At 36.4% G+C, this 20,674-nt stretch overlaps 1 protein-coding gene across 8 annotated transcripts in view; it reads left to right on the plus strand.

The window, feature by feature from the left end:
• LOC125047622 (E3 ubiquitin-protein ligase UBR4-like) overlaps nucleotides 1–19,152 on the plus strand; it is a 51,202-nt gene extending 32,050 nt beyond the window's left edge. For 5 of the 8 annotated variants that reach the window (XM_047645918.1, XM_047645924.1, XM_047645923.1 and 2 more), the window contains exons 44-87: nucleotides 10–218; nucleotides 341–663; nucleotides 883–1,113; nucleotides 1,265–1,381; nucleotides 1,494–1,834; nucleotides 1,950–2,117; nucleotides 2,304–2,462; nucleotides 2,575–2,712; nucleotides 3,097–3,271; nucleotides 3,388–3,719; nucleotides 4,068–4,253; nucleotides 4,410–4,564; nucleotides 4,777–4,933; nucleotides 5,062–5,162; nucleotides 5,313–5,565; nucleotides 6,138–6,335; nucleotides 6,589–6,763; nucleotides 7,246–7,373; nucleotides 7,510–7,616; nucleotides 7,942–8,161; nucleotides 8,367–8,522; nucleotides 8,728–9,018; nucleotides 9,188–9,399; nucleotides 9,566–9,815; nucleotides 9,925–10,038; nucleotides 10,182–10,382; nucleotides 10,484–10,703; nucleotides 11,494–11,691; nucleotides 11,839–12,029; nucleotides 12,231–12,407; nucleotides 12,706–12,897; nucleotides 13,117–13,209; nucleotides 13,335–13,481; nucleotides 13,629–13,766; nucleotides 14,155–14,388; nucleotides 14,578–14,701; nucleotides 15,521–15,678; nucleotides 15,800–15,967; nucleotides 16,187–16,365; nucleotides 16,557–16,736; nucleotides 17,020–17,178; nucleotides 17,347–17,671; nucleotides 17,779–17,932; nucleotides 18,163–19,152. In XM_047645918.1, the coding sequence (XP_047501874.1) occupies nucleotides 10–218; nucleotides 341–663; nucleotides 883–1,113; nucleotides 1,265–1,381; nucleotides 1,494–1,834; nucleotides 1,950–2,117; nucleotides 2,304–2,462; nucleotides 2,575–2,712; nucleotides 3,097–3,271; nucleotides 3,388–3,719; nucleotides 4,068–4,253; nucleotides 4,410–4,564; nucleotides 4,777–4,933; nucleotides 5,062–5,162; nucleotides 5,313–5,565; nucleotides 6,138–6,335; nucleotides 6,589–6,763; nucleotides 7,246–7,373; nucleotides 7,510–7,616; nucleotides 7,942–8,161; nucleotides 8,367–8,522; nucleotides 8,728–9,018; nucleotides 9,188–9,399; nucleotides 9,566–9,815; nucleotides 9,925–10,038; nucleotides 10,182–10,382; nucleotides 10,484–10,703; nucleotides 11,494–11,691; nucleotides 11,839–12,029; nucleotides 12,231–12,407; nucleotides 12,706–12,897; nucleotides 13,117–13,209; nucleotides 13,335–13,481; nucleotides 13,629–13,766; nucleotides 14,155–14,388; nucleotides 14,578–14,701; nucleotides 15,521–15,678; nucleotides 15,800–15,967; nucleotides 16,187–16,365; nucleotides 16,557–16,736; nucleotides 17,020–17,178; nucleotides 17,347–17,671; nucleotides 17,779–17,932; nucleotides 18,163–18,227 (8,199 nt within the window). In that variant the 3' untranslated portion in view covers nucleotides 18,228–19,152. The remainder of the gene's footprint in view (nucleotides 1–9; nucleotides 219–340; nucleotides 664–882; nucleotides 1,114–1,264; nucleotides 1,382–1,493; nucleotides 1,835–1,949; nucleotides 2,118–2,303; nucleotides 2,463–2,574; nucleotides 2,713–3,096; nucleotides 3,272–3,387; nucleotides 3,720–4,067; nucleotides 4,254–4,409; nucleotides 4,565–4,776; nucleotides 4,934–5,061; nucleotides 5,163–5,312; nucleotides 5,566–6,137; nucleotides 6,336–6,588; nucleotides 6,764–7,245; nucleotides 7,374–7,509; nucleotides 7,617–7,941; nucleotides 8,162–8,366; nucleotides 8,523–8,727; nucleotides 9,019–9,187; nucleotides 9,400–9,565; nucleotides 9,816–9,924; nucleotides 10,039–10,181; nucleotides 10,383–10,483; nucleotides 10,704–11,493; nucleotides 11,692–11,838; nucleotides 12,030–12,230; nucleotides 12,408–12,705; nucleotides 12,898–13,116; nucleotides 13,210–13,334; nucleotides 13,482–13,628; nucleotides 13,767–14,154; nucleotides 14,389–14,577; nucleotides 14,702–15,520; nucleotides 15,679–15,799; nucleotides 15,968–16,186; nucleotides 16,366–16,556; nucleotides 16,737–17,019; nucleotides 17,179–17,346; nucleotides 17,672–17,778; nucleotides 17,933–18,162) is intronic. The other 3 variants (XM_047645921.1, XM_047645922.1, XM_047645925.1) reach the window with 3 other exon arrangements.
• Nucleotides 19,153–20,674: the final 1,522 nt, after the last annotated feature.

Here is a 20,674-nt window from a genome sequence, read left to right on the forward strand (position 1 = left end):
TCTCTGCAGCATCACACTCGAACTCTGCTAGCTTCCTTACATCAGAGCAGAGTTGCATATCATAATCATAAGGATGGAGCACAGCTTGCCAATGTGGTAGAAGCACTCAGCAGTTTATGCCGTGTGACAGATCCTCATCAACTAGATTGTGAGGCATACCACAGGCTTGTTGTCACAGCAAGAAATGTGGCTGTTGCCAGACCTCATAATCTTGTCAAGTATGTAGAAATTTTATCCAAAGTACTAGTTTACTAATATGTAGGTTTTTCATCATTATAGTATACAGATTCATTGTATGGGTGTATCGCTTGTTTTATAAGTTAATTAATTGTTTTTATAGGTATACTGAAAAAGTACCATCCTGTGACCTGGCCCTGTTACCTTCTGAAGATGATTCCAAAAAAATGGACATCCCAGTCTCTTCTCCTGGGCCAAAGACAGACGGAGATGCTTCCATGTCAAAGAAATCAGATGGAGACTCCACACTAAGCAAGGCATCAGACACTACATCAGACTCTGAAGCAACACTTGAGGGTGGAGACAGCAATGGCAATGATATTACTTGTGATGATAATCATTTCTTAGCACAACTGATGACAGTCTTTTGGGCTCTGCACGGTGCCAAACCGACAAATCCCTTCCTGACACCAGTTTGTCAACCAGGTAAGTTTTTAGGCATTTATAAAGAGGAGTTGGAAGAGTTGTTTCAGCCTGTAAAATCTTAGCTCTTTTATGTTTAGCCCTTTTGTATATTTTGTAGATGTTTCACACTACTTGTAGATGAATTTATTAATTTATATTGTTAATATAAATGCAACAACATATGCTTGTTAGATTAATTTTATAAAATAGTAATACAAAATATTTTGTATTCATTTGCAGGACTTACTCATGTAGAGGCAACAGTACAAGCAGTGGTGGAAATTATACATGCCTATACAGTCTGTTCCCTATCTGTAGTGCCACTTGCTGTGAGACTTTACACAGAGCTATTACTGTGCACAGACACAGGTGTAAGTTTTGGTGCTAAACAGGCACTGATAAGAGTTTTGAGACCTCGACACAAGAGACGCAAGGTGTTCATCCCTAGTCCACCAAGGTGCTCTACACCAGGTGAGAATATTTGCATCCACACAGATGACACATTAAAATGATTGATAAGTTATAATCTTTTCAGAGATTGTATTAGGTAATTGTGTGCTCTTTACTTTCAGTAAAATTGAATTGATGATATTCTATGACTTAAATAATAATTTTTAAATAGGTGTTGGTGTGGATGATGCTGAAAAAACAACAACAGCTACACAGGAGTCGGTTGGGGCTGCTCTTGTTGAACCTCCATTTGAGGGAGCTGAAGCTGCAGAGTCAATTGCAGAAGCTGGTAAGCTGAGGAGAGAAAATGATCTTTTATACATATTTGCTATTTGTTTACAAATCAGTTAATATTTTCTTTATCATAAGAGACCATAAAATAAAATTACCTTGTGTTTCAGGTGGTGGTGGGGAAGGCCTAGAAGCCTTAGGAGCCCTTGGAGGAGGTGGTGGTGGCCTGGCCCTGAGAGGTGCACTGATGAGCAGCATGCTAGACCTCCCTGCAGATGATGATGATGCCATGGTAGAACTTGCAATTGCACTCTCATTGCATGAAGATCAAGGGCAAGCACCAGCAGATTTGGGTAATCTTCCTCCAGGTCTGCAAGGAATCGTAGGGAGCCTGCCAGGTTTACATCGCCTGCAGGGACTAAGTGGCCAAGTCCTCCATAGTCTCCAAGTACTAGCTGCTGGAGGAATGCCTGGTAGTGGAGCTCAGGCCAATGCACAAGAAGGTCAACAGGTTAGTAAAATCATCATTAGGTGTATCTTTGTTTTTATTAGTCTGGAATATTGTTATTTGATCATGGTCTGTGCTATTGATAAACATTAGACATTTATGATGATGTTATTTATAGGATGGTGGAGAGGAAGCAGAAGCTGGCGATGTTGAAGGTGCTGATGGGCAAGAAAATGGACACTATTCTGACACTACTGCCTCAGCTAATGGCTCAGATGATGATGATGGCGATGGATCTACAGCAGCCACTGATGGATCAAACTTAAGAGCCTCTCCAGCAGAACATGTTAGATATGATTTTGATGCTTTGTTTAGTTAATGATGTACAAATGTCTTATATAGCCTGAGAGTTTTTTCTTTAGTGATGACATATGGCTTTGAGTCTGAGCCAGTGAAGATGAAATTATTGATGTTTTTCAATCTGAGAAGTATTATGTACCCTTTTTATTTTTTAATTTGACTTGCATTCTAGGCTGGAAGTGCCGGAAGTGAATCTGGAGGATCTGTTGTTGAGAGCTTGGGTGGTGAGCACAATGTTTCTGGACGTAGTTCAGCCTATGGAGACACTGGGCAAGAATCTGGAGCAGCAGCTCTTCGTGATGGAGTGTCAGCATTACCTACCACACTTCAGGTAAGTTTTCATTAAGATATGTCATAATTGTGTATAATTATATTTTAACCAGCATTTTTTATTTACTGAGGATATTGTAAAGTCAGATAAATAATTTGAATATATTTCTTAGGGGGATTTGGTTGAGGAGGAATTACCGGAAGGAGGTGTAGGACTGCATACACTCCGTCTGGCTCTATTAGATGCCCTGGTGCAGCGCATTCCATCTCTATCAACTGTTGGAGGAGTTACAACTATACCCTTCTTCCAAGTAAGTTGTTTATAAAGGCTCAGCTTAAATGACAGAAGGTATGTAAAGATTGACAGGAAATGAGAATGACATAATTAATGTTAAGGAATCCATCAGAACTATCATTAGGTAATTTTGTAGTAAGTAAGTAAAGGACTTCTCTTTAATGGATTTTTTGTTCATTACACATATTCCATGTCTTTGCAAATTATTTATACTGACTTCATAGTTTTTCTGCTTTTAAGATATTGGTAATTATATTCATTGGTTTCATCCTCCTTACATTGTATTCAGTAAAAGTGTTGGTATTATTTTGGCATGATAGATTGCGAAGGAAATTTTTTTGTTTATATGTAATTTTTTATACTTATTTTTGATTATTCATGTTAAATTGTTTGATTCTAGGTCCTCTTGATGCTAACCTCTGACCTAGATGGAAATGACACGAGAGACCGCACAAGCTTGGATTCTGTCCTCATGGCTCTAGTCACTCAGTTGAACATGAGCAGCATTGATGTAGCAACAGTCTCTGAGCGTACACCTGGCAAGGAGGTCCAGCTTGTTGTGATGAGACTACTGAGTAAGTGCTAAGTATTAGAAATTTGGAGTGGCAGATTGTTTGACAGTTGAAACATTTGTTGAAAGCATTTGTGATTTTTCCTGTCGATAAATTCATACCTATTTTTATCCTTTTAGGTGTAATGATGTCAAGAAGCAAGTCTGGTGCCAGATCAAGCAGCGATAATTCCAGTGTGATTCCACAGGCCACAGCCAAGTGCTTAGTGCGATCAGGAGCAATGGAACATTGTCTTTCCTTCCTCAAAGCTCTGCTGGAGTATTGGCGAGCAACATCTGAAGAGCAAGGAGGCACTGTCATTGGCGCTGGCCTCCTAAAACCTCGACCACTTTCTCTTCCACCTGACATGTCTCCATTTTTCCTACGTCAGTATGTGAAGGGACATGCCCATGATGTTTTTGCAGCCTTCCCTCACCTGTTGACAGAAATGGTTCTGAGGCTGCCATATCAGGTATGAAAATGTGCCATTAAATGGATAGCTTGTTTACTTCAGATTTATTTACCTAGGGTTCTTCTTTTTCTTTTCTTCTTCTTTCTTTTTTCTTTCTCTCTTTCTCTCTTTCTTTCTTTCTTTCTTTCTTTCTTTCTTTCTTTCTTTCTTTCTTTCTTTCTTTCTTTCTTTCTTTCTTTCTTTCTTTCTTTCTTTCTTTCTTTCTTTCTTTCTTTCTTTCTTTCTTTCTTTCTTTCTTTCTTTCTTTCTTTCTTTCTTTCTTTCTTTCTTTTCCTTTTTGATAATACATTTTAATTACAAGCAGGGTTTTTTTTTGTAAGATATTCAGTTTGTTCATCTATATTTCAGATGAAGAAATTAGGGGAAGGGGGCCAGTTTGAACCAGCCTGGTCTCATTATCTGTGTGAGTACATGATGACTCAACAGACTCCAGTTGTAAGACGTCAGGTACGGAAGTTGCTGCTTTTCATTTGTGGCCACAAGGACAGGTACCGCCAGATGAGGGACATGCATGCACTGGATTACCACATCAAGGTAAACTACTAATAATTTGTTTAAAGAAGGCTTTATCTTCTTTTATGAAATGTTGTGAAATATTTTTTGATATTTTATGATTCTGTTGCTAGCAATATTTTTGTAATCAGTGGAGATAGATGTTACAATTAATTTTTAATTATTGTCTTGAAACAGGATGTTAAAGTTCTGTGTGCACAAGGAGGGTTTAGCTTCTCAGGGAGTGCATCCTTAACACCCATTGCATTGCCATACGACTCCCTTATTCAGCTTATTGAGCATTTGAAGTCATGTGTAGACATTGCCTCTTCTAGAACCCCAAATTGGCAAAAGTAAGTATTCTTGCAAATGATTCATATTTTGTTGTATATTGATAGTACTATCCTTGAATGTTGCATATATTTCTTTTTTTCTTCATCTTCAATTTATTATCCATCTATTTTTTCTTTTTATGATTTAGATTTTGTATTATTTCTCCATAGATTTTGATATAGATATAAAAAGATAGCAGCAGCAGCATTAATCCTTTGTTTTGAATCTGAAGGTACTGCATGAAAGATGAGAGTGTACTTGGATTCCTGATGGAAGTATCATGCCTATTAGAGGAAGGAGTTGCACCTACAGTGCTACAACTCCTTCAGGCAGCACTCTGTCCCACATCAAAGAATTCAGAAAGTTCCAAAGTGAGTGTTTTCAAGAAGGTACTATGAACTGGATTTACTTTTGTTCTGACATAATGAGTTATTTTTTGCCATACTGTTGTATTTTGTGTATAATTGATGTTCTAGCTATTAGTATCAAGGTAGTACACATATTATGTCTTTAACAGAGCTCAAGTAGCAGCACAAAACGAGCTTCAAGTGAAGATAGTGAAGGAGAAAGCCGTGGTGAAGAAGCACATTGTGCTGCACTTGTGGCTCAAATCAATAGGTGAGTTGATGTTTATTCAGTGTATCCTTTGTGGTTAAGCTGTAGACCATTCAGTATAGAAATAAGGAGTGATAAGAAAGCTGAATGTCATAGTTTACATTTGTCTAATTTGATAATTGATAATTGTATAATATAATAATTGTGTTACAGATACTTGGACCGTAACCGCATCAGCCAGTTTGTCCGAACATTCCTCTTGGAGTCCAACTCAACAGGAGTACGCTGGCAGGCACACTCGCTAGTCCTAGCACTGTACCGCCATTCCCCACCAAGGGACCAAGATACTCTCCTTACACTCATGTGGTCACTATGGCCACACCTGCCGGCCTATGGCAGGAAGGCTGCACAGTTTGTTGATCTCTTGGGCTATTTCTCTCTCAAGACTCAACACTGTGAAAAGAAGGTATATAGAATTTTAACTAATTAATACTTTTAGCCATATGTACATGACTATATGTACTGTCCACTGTGATTTTTGTCACTCAAGTGTTCAGCCACTTAGGTGTCAATTAGCACTCCAAAATGTTCTCACCTGATTTCCTCATTCCTTGAATTTTGTGGATTTTTATCCTTCTACTCCTAAAATCAAGGCTGTTTTTATTATCATCGGCATTGTGCTTTTTACAGTGCAATTAAATTACTAATATCAGCAACAAAAGATGAAAACAAATTCCTTCCAAAACTCAAGGAAAATGTTAAATAGGTGAAAAAGGTAGGGCTGGTAATTGACTTTGTGGTCACTAAGTACTTTTGGAAAAATGTCCACTAAGTACTTTTGGAAAAATGTCTGTGTAAACACAATCGGTAAACAATAGATATGGCATGCATGTCATGCCATCCCAGCAGATAGGTTTAAGGGTAGTTCATTGAAGGTAATAATAATGATTAAATACATTAATTTCTTTTATAGTTCTATATTATCAGCATTGTGTAATACATTTCAAGTCATGGTTTGATGTGCTCTTTTTCCTCCAGGTTATTGAATACATCAACAGAGCTGTCACTGTCCTTCGCACTCAGTCACAGCTTCTTGCTAACCATCCGAATGCTAACCTCTACAACTCCTTGGCATCTTTAGTTGAATTTGATGGGTATTATCTTGAATCTGAGCCATGCCTTGTCTGTAACAACCCAGAAGTTCCATTCACAAGTGTCAAGCTTTCCACAGTCAAGGTTGGTATTTGTTAACATTTAGTTTTAGTGCCACTACTATCTATTATTTTTTATTACATGCCCTTACTATTATTTTACACTGAGATTTTTGTCTTTTATAAAGTACTATTTTCTTTTTCATTGAAATATTGCATTTATACTCATTGAGAAAAGGATTTTGTATACTCTATTGTTATATGATAAAGTACGCGGATGTAGACATTTTATAGAATGCAGGAAGCAGTAAAATAAAGGGAGAAACAATATTTTGCAGGTGGATTCTCGCTTCACCACAACAACCCAGCTTGTCAAGCTTGTTGGCAGTCATATGATTAGCAGACTGACTTTGCGTATAGCTGATCTGAAGCGCACTAAAATGGTCCGCACCCTGAATGTTTTCTACAACAACCGTTCAGTCCAGGCTGTTGTAGAGCTGAAGAACAAACCTGGTAAGTAATGTTTTTATTTTTTTCTTCTTCAATACTCCTTTCTTAGGCCTGTTTTTTCTTCCATTGACTACTTCCAGTTGCTTTCTTTTTTAGATTTTTATTATGTATTTAGCTAGGCAGTTGTTACTGGCTGTAACTGGCCTTACACACTCATAACAATAAGACTCACTATAATCATCATACCCGGTAGTTTGTGGACACTATTGTCCATATTTTGAAAAAATAATTTTGATTATGATCAGAAGCTTTCATTTTCTCTTGGTGATTTTGATGTGTAGGTTTGTTTATATTGTAGTTTCCCTGAAATAGATTACTGTTCATTCAAAGGCTTCAATGTTGATTAACAATAAGCATTTGACATTATGAGATCCCAAGTGGTAATAATGTTATTGATTAATAAGATTGTTGTTTGTGTACTGATTTTTCAAATACCAAGAGGCATTTTCTGCATATTAATTACTCTTCTTTCTTTTCCGTGATAGCCATGTGGCATCGTGCAAAGAAGGTGACCTTGTCTGCTGGTCAGATTGAGGTCAAAATTGATTTCCCTCTGCCAATTATTGCCTGCAACCTCATGTTTGAATATACTGACTTCTATGAGAATCTTCAGGTAAGTTTTACAATAGCATAATGACAATAAAATGAAAACAGAATAATTTCTTTGTTTGGGTATTTAGATTTAAAAACGTTTTTCAGCTGTGTGGGTCCTTTATTGTAAACAAAGACATATTGTACATCTATTTCAGGCCTCGACAGAAACTCTTCAGTGCCCTCGGTGCTCAGCAGCAGTGCCAGCATCCCCAGGAGTGTGCGCTAATTGTGGAGAGAATGTGTATCAATGTCACAAATGCAGGTCTGTTTATTGTTATTATCATTATTATTATTTATTTATTTATCTTTTTATTGTTATTATTATTATCGGTTTTGTGTATTGTAACAATATATCCATGTATTTATTTTAGAGAATGGAAGCACAAAAATAGAAAGATGCATATGTACATAATTATTATCTGATTGAACAAATTTTTATTTTCCTCTTTTAACATAGAATAATACATCATTTTATTGGTTTTGATACATATTTGTTGGTATTTAGATGATTGTTCTTATGTGATTTTACATATTGATATTTTATAAATTTGATAATATTTTAACCTAAATTTATTAAACCTTTTTAGGGCCATCAATTATGATGAGAAAGATCCCTTCCTTTGCAATGCCTGTGGTTACTGTAAGTATGCCAAGTTTGATTATACATTACAATGTCGACCTTGCTGTGCTGTGGATCCCATAGAAAATGAAGATGACCGGAAGAAGGCAGTTCTCAACATCAACAACTTACTAGAAAAGGCAGACCGTTCATACAAGCAGCTGCAAGCATATAAACCAACTTTGGAGGTAGTTATTGCTTTCTTGCAAGGTTGTACTTTTTACTTTTACTGGTTCACTGCCATTCATTATTTATTTTTTCCTTTGTTAACTTACCTCATTTTCATGTATATGAACACAGACTTCCTGCTGTAAATTCTCTTTTTCTCTCAGAAGAAGAAGAAAAAAATATTTATACATAACTTTCCCTTTTTTTTTTTTTATCCCACATCAGCTGCTTTTAGTGAGAATAAGTGAGCAAGGAGCAGCAAGAAGTAGTGATGAAGGCAGCTCAGGAGGCACTCAGGTGAACAGAGCCATCCAGCAGTTGGCTCAGAAGTACTGTGGAGATTGCAAGAACTCATTTGATGATCTATCTAAAGTTATTCAGGTGTGTGTTGTATTTATTGATTGATTTAAGAGCATAGAAAACAAGGTGATTTTATATTTTTCATATTCTAGTGGAGACTCCTGTCATAGTTTATTTAGCACAATATGATACTAAGCTGAGGTACAGATTTTTTCACTAAATTTTGTTTGTAGTGTAGTAATTGTTAGAATAGTCTGTTGATGAATATATGCTCTTTTTTAATCAGCGAATTCAAGCCTCCCGGCGAGAGCTTGTAGCTTTTGACCGGTCCCAGAAAGAAGGTGGGAAGAAGAATGTTGTGTCTCCTATCACGCGTAGTGGTGTTGTTCATGCAAGCACCCATGAGGAAGGAGTGGTGGCTGCTGGTCGCTGCTATGGTTGTGCTGCATCAGCCACAGAGCACTGCATTACCCTGCTTCGGGCTTTGGCAACAAATGCCTCTCTCAGGGCTGCCCTTTGCCAGCATGGACTCATTAATGATCTCCTTGAATATAATCTAAGGAGAGGCACTGTACAAGTAAGTCATTTTTGGTGTTTTTGAATTTTGATGAGGACAAATAATGAAACTCATGAAAAGATAATTTTTCATTGGTTTTGTATCATTTTTTTGGTTTCCTGAATTCTTTCACTTTCTGTCTCTGCCTCATAGTTGTATATGTACTGATTAGAAACTTGATGAATTGCAGGTGCGAAGTGAGGTGCGTCAACTCCTGTGCCTCCTGACTAAAGATGACTTGTCAGCCACTCAAGAACTGAATCGCCTCATTATGGATAAGATCAGCATGGCTTTGCGGTCCCATGTGACATCACCAGACTTGGCAGCTGCAGTCAGACATGAAATGGGGTTGTTGGCAGCATCTGCACAGAAGGAGGATTCCTGTTGGGAGTATAGGTTAAGGTAATTATTTTTATTATCATGTCGTTTGGTTTTATTTTTGTGTCCTTTAGGATTTATTCACAAACTTTTAATACATGTGAAACTTTTGATGAAAATCTTTGCCAGATAATTTTAGATAGTTTATGCCCCCCCCCCCATATAAACCTGTTGTTTTTTGCTTTATTAGGTGTGTGGTTCAATTGTTCCTAATGGCTGGAGGATCCAACGCTTCCCCAACTGTGATGGAGCACATCACTCTGCCTTGCCTCCGCATCCTCCAAGGGGTGATGAGACCACCGACTCCCCCACCACCTCGTAAGAGTAGGGATAAGACCCCCATGAATGCTGCAGCCTTTGTTACTGCAGTTGTTGCAGCTGCATCTGCCTCCAGTGCTGCCTCTACTGACTTGATGGCTGCTTACTTGGGTGGCTCAAAGGTAAGAATTGAAACAAAAAACTTGTCAGTAGTTCATAAAACATGAGGTAGCAGATTACACAAATTTTTTTTAGGTTTGCATTTATTATATTCTGTTTTATTTATTGAAGGTTGGAGTAGATGTGAGTAAGTGGCTAAGTGGTGACCCAAGTCACTCTTATGAGACATGGAAGAAGAGATCAGCTAGAAGAGCACAAGAGCCAGCTATTAGTAAAATGAAGAAGGTAAGAAGCTAACATATATTTCAGAATGAATTAATCAGAAATGTTGTTCAGTTTGTAATTTGTGTTTGATTTTGTTTCCATGTATTTCCTCAAAACTTTCCTTAATTACTTACTACTATCTTTTTTTTTTTTTTTTTTTGTAGGACGAAGTCCATGAAAGATACCTCATAGAGAAGTATGGTTGTCGCTGGCTGGCCCACACAATTCGTCACCAATACGACCTGAAGATGCAGGAATCTTCATGGTTGCGACGTGTCCTCTTCAACCCATCATCCCGCATGGCTCGTCAGGTCACTGCACAAATGGTGGAGTCCCTCTGCACATCATCCCAACGCAAGAGAGAGGTAATTGTTTTTGTAGATGAAATGGTCATGTTGCTGAGTACTTTATAAATTTCAGATGTGAATGTTAGTTCATGCTGATTTACTCATGTATGTCCTTTCAGGTGCTGGATATGCTCACAACATTCTTACCAGAAATAGGAAAGGCAGGAGAAAGTGCTGCAGAATTTGTCTCCCTGTACCAAACTCTCCTGTTAGGTGCTCACTGGAAATACTACCTGGCACTAAAGGGTGTCCTGCCAACCATCGCTAGTCTCATTACTGCTGAAATTCAGCTGTTGACCACATTAGAGGAGACAACCCTTACCACAGATCTAAGTCAAGGTAATGCAGAATTTTGATATGTGATTTGTAGCTAATATTGCTTTGTTCTTAAATAGTGTACTCATGCAGTTGCTTTTTCTTATTTTATAGGAATATTAAGGGAAAGTTCATCTATATTCTTACTTTTCTCCCTTGACAAAAATGCAAACACCATATTTACCTGAAAGTACACAGGTGTAACCCTATGTCCATTTTGCCCCAATATCAATACCATTCGGGCCAAATGCAACAACACAATTTATATAAAATAATCTGATACCACACTTAGATAATATTGATTAGAAGCACTGTATGCAATTTGCATTGAGTTGCCAAGTGCTTCATAAGGCATCATAGGTATTTAGGAAGTCTTGTCAGCCAGTTTAACTCAGAAAATATGCATTTTCCAGGAAGAAGTGCATAATATTTTAGGTAATAGGTAAATGTGAGATCACAGTACTTTAGGTGGGTTGAAAGAAGAGGTGGGGGAGGCTAAGAAGCTGTAATTGCATTATATACATGCATGTTATTACTGTGTGTATAGTAGAACCAGAGGCATTTCATATAAGTATGTGAAAGTTTCATCTACTAGGCTTTTTCATATATGATCATTGCATATCTTCAAAAGTATGTTTTGTAGATGGTTTTTCACATTGTCTGCCTTGCAAAAAATCCAACAACCATAGTTCTTAAATGATCAGATTGAATTATTATTATCATTATTATTATGATGATGATGATGCTAATGATAATGATGTTAATTATGTGTTTATTTACTTTACTTTTTTTCATAAAACCTTTTTCTTTTCAGGATATGCCCTTAAAGTGTTGACAGAGTTGCTCTCTCAATTTATTGACGTTGATGCCATCAAGAGTGTATATAAGGGCCGCTTAGTTGGCACAGTGTTAAGTGGCTACCTCTCTCTACGGAAATTGGTGGTTCAGCGCACTAAGCTCATTGATGACACCCAAGACAAGTTCCTAGAGTTGCTGGAAGATATGACTTCAGGTACATCTTTGATTAATCATGAATTGCAATTCTGTTGATTTTTGTTTGTTTATTTGTGTGTTATGCTTTTTTGTGATCACACTTCTATCACTTTGATTTTGTGATTTTATGAATTGTGTATTAATTTAATAATATTTATGAATCCAGGTACAGAGGCAGAAACAAAGGAATTCATGAATGTTTGTGTTGAAACACTGAAGCAGTATCCTCAAGATGACCTGCGTACACCTGTTTTCATTTATGAGCGGTTGTGCTCTATAATCTATCCAGAAGAGAATGATGTTGGTGAATTCTTCCTAACCCTTGAGAAGGATCCTCAGCAGGAAGATTTCCTTCAGGTTTGTTTTCTTGTTTGTTTCCATAAAGAACAGTCCAAGGGAAACTAAAATGAATGAATTTCTTTGTATAGGTCCCTTACCTGCTTTGGTGAATAAAAAATTATAGAAACAGTTTCTTCGGATTCTTTCTTTTCTTCAGGTTTTCATTTTTTCTTCAAATTCTGCACAAGTCTTAATTATATGGTGTGGTTGATGTTTCAGGGTCGCATGGTGGGCAACCCATACAGCAGCTTAGACCCAGGCCTGGGCCCTCTGATGAGAGATGTGAAGAACAAGATCTGCCAGGACTGTGAGCTAGTGGCATTGTTAGAAGATGATAATGGTATGGAGCTACTCATCTGTAACAAGATCATCTCGCTAGACCTGCCCGTGAAAGAGGTATGAGAAAGGATTGTATGCTGTGCTGTGTTTTATTAAAGTAATCATTTAAAATTTTAGTTGACATTAAGTGCTCTGTGGTGTTACTAAATGCAGTCTATGTGAGCTTTGCCCAGTCTAGGATATTATCAATTCATGGAAGCTCATAATTGTCATATCTGTTTTCCATGAAGAGAACATTTTTCAGTGATATCATGCTAATATGTATGAAATGAAAACGTACAGGCAAAATAGGTTTCATTTATCAATACGGTGATATACTTAATTAAGTCATACATTATTTTGGCACAACTTCCAGGTGTATAAGAAGATATGGCTAGTAGAAAACAGTGAGAGTGATGCTATGCGTATAGTGTATCGAATGAGAGGCCTCCTTGGAGATGCTACTGAAGAGTTTGTAGAAACTTTAGATAAAAAGAAAGAAGAAGATGTGGATAATGAACAGGTGTATCGCATGGCCAGTGTCATGTGCCAGTGTGGAGGTCTTGAGGTAAATATATATCTGGAAATGTTACACATGATGGTTTTATAGATATATCTCGCAGTGAAAAGTGTGAAATTGAATATGTTGCATAAATTATATTTTTATAATTTTTTTAAGGTAGGGTCAGTGCTTGTAGTTTTCTGAATAAGGAAGTATGTGAGTTGTTAGGATCTGTAAAGAGGAAAATCTAATTTGGTAATATTAATGTCAAATTTATTTCTTTAGGTGATGCTTCAGTGCCTGCAGAGAATAAGTGATCTTTCCTATGCCAGAGCACTTGTCACAGTGCTGTTGAAGCTTTTCCAATATTGTGTGAAGGTATGTACTTTGGCTTGATTGTTTTATTACTAGATATATTTTCAGCTGTTACTTTTCACTGCCAGCAGTACCAGCAATTTTAGTTTTATGTTTGCACTTTATGAATTTTCTCTTCGTCTTCTTAGGTGCGTGTAAACCGAGAACGTCTGATGGTACCTTCACTGAATGCCATCTCTACTTTGCTACACACCCTGAAGCAGTGTCTTGCAGCAGAGCCAGAGGTTGTTGCTGGGCCACCAGGTGGGGCATCTCTCACTGAGCAACTACTTCAGGTAAGGCCTCCATAACAATTATTTCTCTCATATTTTCCCATATAGCCCTCATATTCTTGATAATAGATGTGTAGTTATAGGTATAAAAAAAAAATCAGTGGTCAACAGTCAGCTGAAAAGTTAAATTTTTTATGCTTTTATATACAGGTATTAGAGGCTGTTTTGGTAGAAGCTTCATCCATGCCAGCTGCATCATACACAGAGTTTGTGGAAACATGTGGTACTCTTGAGGACATCCATCTCCTCTTGAACTATGTAGCTACATCATCTCGCACCAATGCTCAGGTAAGAAAGTGTCCTTTATATGTATGAAAGCTTTAGATCATATATTGTAAAGTTTCTTTGTGATACTTCATTTGGAATTTAGTTTTGAAATATGATTGCGTGCTTATGTATAAGTTACATAATGAATTATTATTTACTGTAAAATTATAATAATGCTCTGAAGCATTAGGTTCATTATTGCACAAATGCTCAAAACAGGTATTTATAGGAAAAGATTTAGAACAATGTCAGTATGAATTATGATTACATGAGGATGTAGGAGAGGAATACATTTCATGTTGGTTTTTGTTTTATATTTCTATATGTTATATTTAAATGCTTAATTAGTATTCTGTAAGAAATCCATCACAGAAGTAAAATTATACTTGAGATCTCAAATGTGCCACAGGTCCGTCAGCGGTTGATGCGTGTGCTTCCCTTCCTGGTGTTCTGTCACAAGGAGAAGATGGAACTACTGGTGGGACACTTCCGTCCTGTGCTGGACTTTGAGAAGTTTGATGAAGAACACTCACCTGAAGATGCAGCAAAGATGGAGTCCTTCTGTGTGTTCTGTGATGGCATTGAGCGTAATGAGAATGGCAATCAGTTAAAGGACATGATCATCCGAGCTAATATTGTCAAGGTAATTTTGTCATCATAACTGTTTGCATCTGTTAATGAAGAAGAATTTCTCTTTTTTAGTGTCACAATTATATATGTATGTAGTATATTATGAACTAATATCGACAATTTAATTAGTTGACCTACTCAGTTTAGATATTAGAAACTTTTGCTTTGTTTTACCTTACACACATGATTTTCCCCTTCACAGGATGCATTGACATATATAGAAACCCACATGCCAAAGAGTAAAAAGCTGGTAGTAGTTTACAATGATGAGTGGAAAGAGTTTCTAAGTCGACCATCACTCAAATACATCCTCAGACTCTTGACAGGTAAGATATCTTGGAATTTTTAACCTGAAGACTTGTCTCTGAGATTTTGTTAATCCCTTTGATCTGGATGACATGACCATGTCAGGAATAAATTTGGCTTGGAGGGGGATGGGTGACATGAACATGCTGTCATGGAAAAATTAGCTGTGGCCTGGGTGACTCAAAATTACTGTCACGAGCATTTTAGCTGAAAACTGGGGTGATGGGAAGACTCGCCACAAAAGCACAAAGCTCCTGGAAGATGATTAGACTCACTTGGCATTTAGGAGGGGGCTTTTGCATAATTTCCATTGATAAACGCGTGTAGATTGTAATGTCTGTGATCCATGACTGGAAGAACCACAGCTCCAAAGAGGATGCTATATCCATGCTCAGGATCCTAATCCTGCCTGCATAGGACTTGTATCGCAGTATAGATTACAGAAAATTTAATATGAAAAAATATTTTAAAATGACAAATGACGAAATGTTCCTTATTGTTGTTATTATTGCACTGAGTCATAGACAACCTAGAGAGATGATATGTAGTCTATTACAATCTGGATAAAGCTAATCAAATGACAAATATAGACATTGGAAAATGGCAAAAAACTAAAAACACTTGTACCAAAAAAGACAAAATAACAGAGCAAAGGGGAGGCATGGAGTCTTGTCACTGCACACGAGTGTTTGTTTCCGCCTGGCCTACAAGGTCCTTACTCATGTAAGCCTAATGATGACAGTGAAGCATCCGGATCCAATGGGACAATGAATTTACTGAGATTATATTGTAACCTTGTATTCTGGTATTATATATTTTTTTCCTTATCCTATATCAAGGATTGGCAACAAAGCACAGGGGAACACAACAAGCAGTTGCAGCTACTTGTATACCTCATATCCATCGCTTAGAACAAATATCATCAGATGAACATGTTGGCTCTGTTGCTGAAAATCTGCTTGAAGCACTTCGTGATGATCCAAGTATTGCAGTGCAGGTGAGTGAATTATTGATTTACCTGATGAAAACTATTTTGATTTGGAGATGTGAATGGACAAGTGTATATTATTCTGTAAATATAAATTTTATATTATGTTCTGTCACATTAATATTCCTAGGTGCAAGAAGTACGTCGTCAGACAAGGCAGGAAAAGAAGCGATTGGCCATGGAGACTAGAAAGAAAGAGTTGAGCCGTCTAGGACTCAAGGCTAATGAAAAGGAGCAAATTACATCTCAGTCTACTTTATTGTCACAAATGGGAGAAATTGCTGAGGAATCAGGATTGGTAAATATCATACCAACCTAAATAACTTGAGTTTGATTGCATTTTAAACTGTTTTTATGTAGGTCTTTTGTAAGATTTTGTAAACTGTTCATTTTTATGTGAGTTTTATGTAAGATTCTGTTGTATATTTGTCTTTGGATCAGATGATATGATATTACTGCTACATATCCTATTTCTTACAAGAATTATATTCATTTTTTTTTTTTTTTTTCTGAATAGGTATGTGCAATATGTTTGGAAGGTTATCGCTGCCAACCCCAGAAAGTATTAGCTGTGTATACATTCAGCAAGCGCTGTGTAGTGGATGAGTTTGAGAATAAACCTCACAAGACTTTGGGTTATTGCACTGTTTCTCACTTCAATGTGGTGCATGTGGATTGTCATCTTGCTGCTGTGAGGTAAGTACTGTTAACACAATAATAAACAATCCATTTTATACTATATATTTTGTAATTTATTACTTGAAATTATCCAGGTTGCTCAATCTATATTTAAGATATGTGTTTGTGCCTGAAAAATCCATATCCCATTAAATAGAACTATATGTATTGTGAAGAGAGGAGCTGTTGAAAATTGCAGCCTTTACAAGGATGGATTATTCACATAGGTCATCCAGGTCTCGGGATGAGTGGGAGAGTGCAGCCCTTCATAATGCAAACACCCGCGCTAATGGTCTCCTGCCATTATGGGGGCCACAGGTTCCAGAATCTGCTTTTGCTTCCTGTCTAGCACGTCACAATACCTATCTACAGGAATGCACCACCCACAGGTAAGGGTCAGCAGAATCATTGGAAAATAAATTTGAAGGTATTTCCATTCTCCTAGAGGAATTTTCAGTATTAATGAAATTAATACATTGAGATTATTTAATTGTGGTTTGTTATGACAAATTAAAATATTTTTTCTTCTAATTTATCATTTATCTTGTACTTGTATTTATTTATTTTTTAAAGGACAGTAAAATGATAGGAAGAAAAGAAAAAAGAGAGGGGTGGGAAAATAACTTTTTTGTTGTTATTGTTGTTTTATGACTAAAGAGCCTTATTTTTCAGGGATATCAGTTACTCTTCTACCCTTCATGACCTAAAACTACTACTGCTGAGATTTGCCAATGAAAAGTCCTTCAGTGATGATACAGGTGGTGGTGGCAGGCAGTCTAATATGAACTTGGTGCCCTACATTCTCCACATGGCTTTATATGTAATAAACACGTAAGTAATTCAGTTATAAATTTTGGCCCTGAGATGATCTGAATCTTACATCAGGGTTTATTATCTGTATTGCTTTGTACTTAACAATTACGATATATATTTTGTAAAGTTAGAATAGCAGTTAAATATATGTATACAAGGATAAAAACATATTAATTACCTTTGCAGCACTCGTTCGGTGGGTCGAGAAGAGAAGAGGCTCTCGACCTTCCTCGAGGCAAGTCAAGAAAGGTGGATTGAAATTGCCTATGAGGCTGAAGGGGCATTTTATATGGGCGTTTTATCATTAGCCATTTATTCACCAACCAAATGGGCATCCATAAGGGTGCAGTACCTTCAACGTCTATTGGTCGTTGCTCATGCTAGATCAGTGTCACCTCACCCACCGCCTGGAAACAGAGTCACAGATAAAGCAACAAAGGACTGGAGTGTGTACAAGCATGCAGCAATCTTCTGGGCCCTCATTGATGCTATTTACAACACCTTTTTCAAGGTCAGTACTGCAGAGTAGTTAGGGGTGATTGCACTAAATGACACATCTTTTTGGTTATTAAATATTTTCTGTAAAGATTTACCTACACATCTGTATACTTTTTGCAGAAAACAAGTACAGAGGGAGAATGGAGTGTAACAGTTGCAGAATTTGTGCGTCATAATGACCAAGTATTGGTGGAGGCTTCTTCTAAGGTCCTCACTCATTATCAAGAGGAGCTCCTGCCTATTTCCTCCTTTATGGAGTTCTGTGATGTAGTTGGTAAGTGGAGCATTAGACATATATTATCATTTATTTCAGATTCTGTGAAAGAGCAAATAGATTGTTTTAGTCATTCAGCAATGTGCCATATATTAGTACTGTTCTCAGTACTACATAAGTTTTTTATTTAACAATTTAAAAGATTAAAAGAATACTGTGATTATTATAGTGCCTTTTATGTTCTGAACTCAATTCATGTAAGGCATTACTAATTTATTTTATTTCCCCAGGACTTCTGCATGAAATAGAGAATCCTGATGAATTCCTGACTGAACTTCTGCAGAGTCTACCTTAAAGTTGATATTGATGGAAGTGTTTGGTGATGTGTGAGGGTAGAGAGAGGGTGTGTATGACATTGTCTGAATGGAATCAGTTGTGAAGATGAAAGAAGTCTAGGAAAATATTCATTGGGATGGTTCATTACTATTTGAATCTACTGCTTTAGATTTTCATACTGGCTACCCAGGCTTAGGTTTTCCGTATTGAGTGGTGGATGAAAGGCTTCAAAGCATACCCTTCCTTTACTAGTCTCTTCTTTTTCTAGTTATTGGTCTTAGCATTTGGCACTATTCAGTGTTTTCTGAAGAAATTTAATCAAGTAGTTTGATTCATTGCCTTTCTTTGTTCATTAACCAGGTTACTTATAGATACCCTCACTGGCCATTCCAGCAACCAGTCACATGCTTTTTCTTAGTCAAGTTTATTGTTTCTGATACACTTTTAGGAGTAAAAATGTACATCTGCGATGTGCTATTAGAGTCTTTGGTTTTCCTTTGGTAAAGCTTACAAGAATGATCCTGTCACTTAAATTTTTATGTTTTGTGAAATTATTTCCAGTGATATCGATCTGCATAAAGCATGTGGGCAATCAGTTGTTTTTCAGCAACATTGCATATGTTGATATTGAATGCAGATCTATAACTGCATTGTCTTTATATCACTGAGAATGATATTTACACCTTGTTTGTGTGAAATATTAAGAATATTATGGTACTAACTGGACCACATTTATGATTTATGGTTTCCTAAAAACCTTGAGTGTAGGGTGTTTACAATTTAATAAATTAGTTTAACATGAATAATTAGTATTACATCAGCTAGGTGTTATTTACATAGTTTCTGCAAGCTTGAAACCTTTGCCTGTTTGTGTGTATTCTCTAAATAAAGTATGAAATACATATATATATGAATATATATATGTGTATGCACATATATCTCTACCTACATTTTTATTTTTGTGCCCTTTTTCATAGAATATTACTAATAATCATGTATTCTCAGGAAGTTGATGTGATGTAAAATATAAAATTGTAGATATTTAGTACCTATTACAAAATGTCCAGCAGTGGGGAAACTGCTGAAAGTATAAGCGAAACACTACAACATGATATGAGATGATAAATAGAAATGCTACAACATTGAGAAGGGAACAGAACAACAATAAGAAATAGCTTTAAAGCATTGATAAAAGAAATACCACTGTAATGGTAGTGTTTATTTCAACTCTTATTTTGCTACTTTTATTTTTATAAATCTATGGATTTAGATTATTTGGAATTTAGTGGAAAATGAGAACAATGAAAGAATAATGAAAACTGTGTCCACATTTCTGGTTTAGAAAAAAGTAAGCATATAAAGGTGTGCTGGGTAGGTGATGAGGAGACCTGGCAGTGGCACAACCAGTGTGGGTAGTTATACATACTACTAGTCGGGCTCAAGCAATGCTCACCATCTCCAGGGGTTAGCCACGGCCATCTTCAACCTTGGGTAGTGGAGGTTACTACAGTTGAGCGCATAATGGCAGTGAGACTGAAGCATGCTTTTACCTTCATGTCTTTGGTTATTGTATACGCTCCTATTGATGTTTGCAAACTCAATGTGAAAGAGGTGTTCTACACCAAACTCACATCTGTGGCAGAAAGTTGTCCTCGGTGAGACATTTACACTGTTCTAGGAGATTTCAATGCGGTATCTGGCTGTGATCAAACTGGCTACGAGATGTCTATTGGTCCTTGGCTCAGGAGCTGCTTCCAGCAGTGAGAATAGCCTCCTTCTCTAGGACTTTACAAGGTCTAGGAGATTAAGGATTTCTGGCTCCTTGTATCAGAGCTCCAACTCGTATTGCGGGACATGGTACAATGATACGGGTACTATAGCCAAGGAGATCGACCACATGTATATAATATATATATATGTATAGATAGATAGATAGATAGATAGTTATATTTTATATATATTTTATATATATTATATATATTATATATATTATATATATTATATATATATTATATATATATTAAATATATATATTATATGTATATATTATATATATATACATATATATTATATATGTATTATGTGTATTATGTGTATTATATATATTATGTGTATTATATATATTATATATATTATATATATTATATATATTATATATATTATATATATTATATATATATATTTTATATATTATATATATTATATATATTATATATATTATATATATTATATATATTATATATATTATATATATTATATATATTATATATATTATAGAGTGTGTGTGTGTGTGTGTGTGTGTGTGTGTGTGTGTGTGTGTGTGTGTGTGTGTGTGTGTGTGTGTGTGTGTGTGTGTGTGTGTGTGTGTGTGTGTGTGTGTGTTTTTTTTGGTATATGAAATGCTCATCATCATTGCTCATCATTTCATTAAGTATCTTTCACCAACATTTTAAGAGTCACTCGGTA

The sequence above is a fragment of the Penaeus chinensis genome, chromosome 41 (assembly GCF_019202785.1).
Source record: "Penaeus chinensis breed Huanghai No. 1 chromosome 41, ASM1920278v2, whole genome shotgun sequence".
NCBI lineage: Eukaryota > Metazoa > Arthropoda > Malacostraca > Decapoda > Penaeidae > Penaeus > Penaeus chinensis.